The sequence below is a fragment of the Buceros rhinoceros genome, unplaced genomic scaffold (assembly GCF_000710305.1).
Source record: "Buceros rhinoceros silvestris isolate BGI_N320 unplaced genomic scaffold, ASM71030v1 scaffold41236, whole genome shotgun sequence".
NCBI classification, from domain to species: domain Eukaryota; kingdom Metazoa; phylum Chordata; class Aves; order Bucerotiformes; family Bucerotidae; genus Buceros; species Buceros rhinoceros.
Genome location: NW_010417669.1, coordinates 2,005 through 6,850, shown reverse-complemented (window position 1 = coordinate 6,850; position 4,846 = coordinate 2,005). Strand labels below are relative to the sequence as shown.

Sequence of the window (4,846 nt, the reverse complement as noted above, 5' to 3'; positions counted from 1 at the left end):
CAGGAATAATATAAGCAGCCTGTTGCATCTTGTAGGCTCCTTAAAATGGAACTAATCGTTTACTAGACTTGCTTAAATAATTTATTTGCTTTCTTTTGCCTTTCAAAGTTTAGTATAAAAAACCCTCCCTTTTACATTAGTTATAACGTGCTGATTCCAAGCTGTTGATTTATTTAGGAATTATGATTAACATTTAGGATACTGAAATAATAACTTCTATTACATTATTTAAAGATCTTTATTCTCTCTAGAAGCTGCATCTAGCTTATTCTGTTTGTTGCAGACCAGTAAACTTGACCTGCAGATACATTAATGTCAGCCTTTGGAGCAAAAGGCTGTGTTTGTAGGTTGCAAGTAGAGCAGTAAAAAGACAACAGTAGACCCAGTAGCAGCTCTGTGAAGCACATGAACATCCAAGCTTCATCCTGGCAGCGCTCTCCCCTGAGGATCTTGTGCACAGCACTAGTGTCCTGCACGTGCAGGGTGGCTCGTCCACCTAACAGCCAGCACTGGGCAGTACTGTGTTTGTGGCAGAGCAGATGGTGTATCCCAAGTGCATGTTCTAATACATACATAGCAGTAGTTTACTGCAACATCCTTGATTCAAGAGGTAACACAAATAATTTTTCACTTCTGTGATCTGTATGTGTTTTGCAGCACGTCTCAAACCCAGTAACTATTTTAGATTGTTTTGGGGGACTGGTTAGATTGAGTATGCCTGAAAGTCACCGTTTGAAAAGGGAAAGTAAAGAATTGATAATATATGTGATACTATCCTTAGCATGGTGAGTAGCTGATGTTGTGCTATGTTTCCAAAGTTGTCTGTGTGTTTGCGGGCTGGTTACTCCTGTTGCCGAAGCTTTACATCCTTCTCTCCTTTATGCACAGAGGCATACAGGGCTGTTTCATTTGGAACTTTATGTGCGTGCTTAGGGAATGATTGACAAAATTAAAGAAAGCTGCTTGAGCAGGTCTGGACCCTCAGACCAGAAGCTCTGGAGCTGGAATTGCCCTTTGTTTTGAAACTTCAGTGTATATCTGAAACATAATGAAAACTCTTTGTGGCTCCTTTTCAGGAGAGATTAGGTCTGAATGTTAGATTAAGTCTGTACCTGTCTGTAATTTAAAGGGAAAATTAATCTACGTCCTTTATTTTTTTAATTAAGTTAGACTTCCCAGACAGGGTATGTAAGAGCTCGTATGTTTTCCTGCTATATATATTTTGAAAATTTTTAGTTGCCTACTTTAAAAATAGAATTAAATATATTGTTTACAAATATGCTTAATGAGAGTAATTCTAAAGCTTCAGTAGAATGCTTAAGGAACTGGAGTTTTTTACAGTGGTAACTCATAGATACTAAAACTCTAGGACCGTTTCTATGAACACTTAAGTGATACGTTTTTGAAGAAGTCTCAGCATAATAGACTAGGCAGGTAGATCAACTTGTCAGTGGATTTTTATCTGGAATTTTGGAAGAGCTTTAATCAGGAACGGCACACAGGAACATTGTCTCAGCGTAATGTAGCATGTAACAGTGCTGTTACTGACCTAACTGCTTGTTAAGGTAGTTTCTCGTGGTATAACTGATCAGTAAAAATAATGTAACTGAAAACTGTTCTGCAGATGAGTTTGATTACTGTGTTAATGAGCAGTTTCAAAGACTCAACACTAACCCTGAACTCTGCCTTAAAGCGTGAACAAGTGTAATTAAATAATAGTGCAAACTTGAATGTTCTGGTAAAAAGATCCTTCTACATGAGAATGTTGATGGAGAGGACACCAGTTGAAATGGCAATTTTGAAATTTTACTCTAATTTCAAGTGAGGAGTTTTTGTAGCTTGTGTGGGTTGATCGTTTCTTGTGGTATTGTTTTGATTTGTTAATGGTCATGGCCCTTCTGGCTTTTTGACTTGTAGAACACAACTGAACCTACTGTCACTGTGGAGACCTTAGATGATGTACCTGAGCATGTGCTTAGGGGTCTTCCTGAGGATGTGAGGCTCTTTCCATCTGCTGTCGACAAGACACGGCTTGGTGAGTGCTACAGCTGTGAAAAGAGAATGAAGATTTTTACACTAGCTCACATAAATTACAGTTGCTGTGAAAGTTTGGTTCCCTTGGGTGCTGGGTAGAGATGTCTGCTGCGTTTATCTGAAATAATTTCTGTTGGAGGGAGTGGACAGCTTTTAAGCTTCTCCCAGCATCCCAAGATGATATTGCTAGAATGTCAGAGTTGGGGTCAAAGTTGGACCAAGATGCAGATAGATTAGGTTTGGTAGGAAAATATTTGACTGGTTTGTTTTCATTTTCAGCACTTTACCAGTTTTGTGTTTTGCAACTGTTGCCTCTTCAGAATGCTGCATCACATCATGTCCAAACAATATAAAAAGTTCCATTTACAAGAACAGATTCAATGCAGACTTGAAAGCTGCTCTATGGAGCAAAGTGTTTCTGTAATATATGCAAAACGCGTGACTGCTCTTTCTACAAGGTTGATGCAGTAGAATTTTCAGGAGAGTCAGAATTGCAGACTGGGCACTTGGTGTTGAAAGCTGGTAGTTTGAGGAATAAGCCTGATAGTAAATGCATTACAGTTAGTAACAGGTTATAAGCTCCTTGGAGCAAGGCTGATCCTTTCTAGCATGAACCTGATCTAGGATGGTCTGAATGAGAGTGTTAGGTTTAATTTGCAATTTGTCAAGCTGTTCTTAGTTTTGATGCTATAAAAGCTGAAATGCAGCTGTCCATTTTCAGTTTGGTTAAATCTTGTTAATAAATTTGTTGGAAGATGCACCTGTTTTAACCAGTTCCTTCAAAATATCCTATTAATTAGTTTCGCACCTTTTGTGAGGGCTTCATTTGCCTGGCATTGTTTCAGAGAAAGCAAATAGGATTCTTGTTTTAATAAGATAGTTACTCAGCAAAACAGCTTAAATCTGGGACTTCACAATACAAAACCTGAAACGTTTTTATGGTATATTGAATGTCACCTGAAGGACAAGAAAATCAAGGTTTTTTTTTGTCTTCAGAGCTACAGTAGCCCACAAGCAAAGAATGAAATTGGGTAAATGCTTAAACCTTTCATGGTCAGAATGAGTCTTGGGTTTGTTTGAATTCGTTTTAGTAAACCTTAATTTCCTTATTGTGACCTTAATATTGGAGAATGCTCCCCAATCTGAGAGAAACAGATGTAATGATCTTTAGAAATATGAATTGTGAGTAGAAGATTCATTTGAGATAAGTTAGATGAGTTTTAACTATTGGTATGTGTCTCTCCAGGTGTCTGGGCAACAAAATCAATTTTGAAAGGCAAGAAGTTTGGACCATTTGTTGGTGACAAGAAAAAAAGATCTCAAGTTAAGAGCAATGTATACATGTGGGAGGTAAGAAACAGTTTGTAAATGGAAAAAGGAATCTGTACTAGGTGAATACTTCGTATTTAACCTTTAATTTTCCCAGGCATTTTTAGATACAGATGTGATGTGAAATAGCTGCCGTCTAGCTATGTCTGCTGTTACAGATGGTTATTTATAGGCGCTTGGATGGAGCAACCATTCTGAATTACAAAGCTTTCAACTGTTGGCACTGTTGGAAATTGCTGTATTAGTTTTCTTCTGTACTGTCTCTGGACCAGCCCTCCCCTTTAGAGCCTGGCTGATAAAGCCTTGCTGTGCTGGTGTGAACCCCGGGTGACATCCCTTCTACAGCTGAGTACTGTCAACTGCTTGTGAAGTTAGGGAAATCAGAAGGATATGGAAACTCTTAGGAAGCCACAACACTCCTTCTCATTTAGCTCTTTGAAAACCAGCTTTGTTATGGGAATTGGTTTTGCTTTTGGAGTTTTTATAGAAGTTCTCAGCAGTTGCAGTATTTCTTGCACTGCTTGTGTTTGGCCTTGCCTTAAAGCAAATACTGTCTGGACAGCTGAATAGCTCTTTAAGCTCCACTGATAGTCATAAGACCTTGGGTATTATGTAGATTTCAAAATGTAGGTGTCTTAAGCTGGAGTTGAATACTATCTGCAGTGTCTTTAGGGCAGTTCGTAACTGCTTCCAGAAACTTCTTCAGTTTCCAATCCATCAGTAAAAATAAAGCTCTATTGCTTTTATATCTTAAAATCCGTAGTTTTACTAAATGAAAAACCTAGAGAATCATTCCAGGCTTGCCAAACTGAAAAGAAAGCATAAAATGCTGTAAGTATTTTGGCTTTTGAGTCCAAAACCTAGAGAAGGGCTTGCAGGCCGAAAGTAATTTTTTTTCCAATCATACCAGTTCCGCTAAAAAGATTGCAGAAGACCAGCAAGACTCTTCTCGGAACAACCACCACCTCTGCTTGTACCCTTTATCTCTGTGCTTAGATGACAGCTACTGCTCTGTATAGCTTTGCAGTGTGTAGTGTTTGTGTTAACAGTTGTCCATTTGCTTAATTCTATTTTTGTCTCGTAGGTGTATTACCCAAACTTGGGATGGATGTGTGTTGATGCAACTGATCCAGAGAAAGGGAACTGGCTGCGGTATGTAAACTGGGCGCGCTCAGGAAAGGAGCAAAATCTGTTTCCTCTGGAGATCAACAGGACCATATACTACAAAAGTTTAAAGGTATCAGTGTCTGAAGAATTAATTACTGCTCTGTTACCATTTATTATTAACAATTTTTATTCCCCTTTATTCAAATCCTGGGATTTTTTTACTATTTGTATAAAACAGATTTGAAACATTTTATGAAATACAATTAAAATACTGCAAATACCACATTTCATTGGTCTAAATTCTTCTGTGCCAATACAGTGGACGTTAAGGTCTACTGTTAAAACACAGGCTGTGCGTGAACACTAAGTCTGTCTT

At 38.2% G+C, this 4,846-nt stretch overlaps 1 protein-coding gene across 1 annotated transcript in view; it reads left to right on the top strand.

Moving 5' to 3' along the window:
- The window catches only part of LOC104495301 (PR domain zinc finger protein 2-like), a gene marked incomplete at its 3' end in the record, with an annotated part of 8,715 nt that extends 4,083 nt beyond the window's left edge, over window positions 1-4,632 (top strand). The window contains exons 2-4 of the mRNA XM_010138253.1: window positions 1,918-2,035; window positions 3,281-3,384; window positions 4,448-4,632. Of these exons, the coding sequence (XP_010136555.1) occupies window positions 1,918-2,035; window positions 3,281-3,384; window positions 4,448-4,632 (407 nt within the window). The remainder of the gene's footprint in view (window positions 1-1,917; window positions 2,036-3,280; window positions 3,385-4,447) is intronic.
- Window positions 4,633-4,846: the final 214 nt, after the last annotated feature.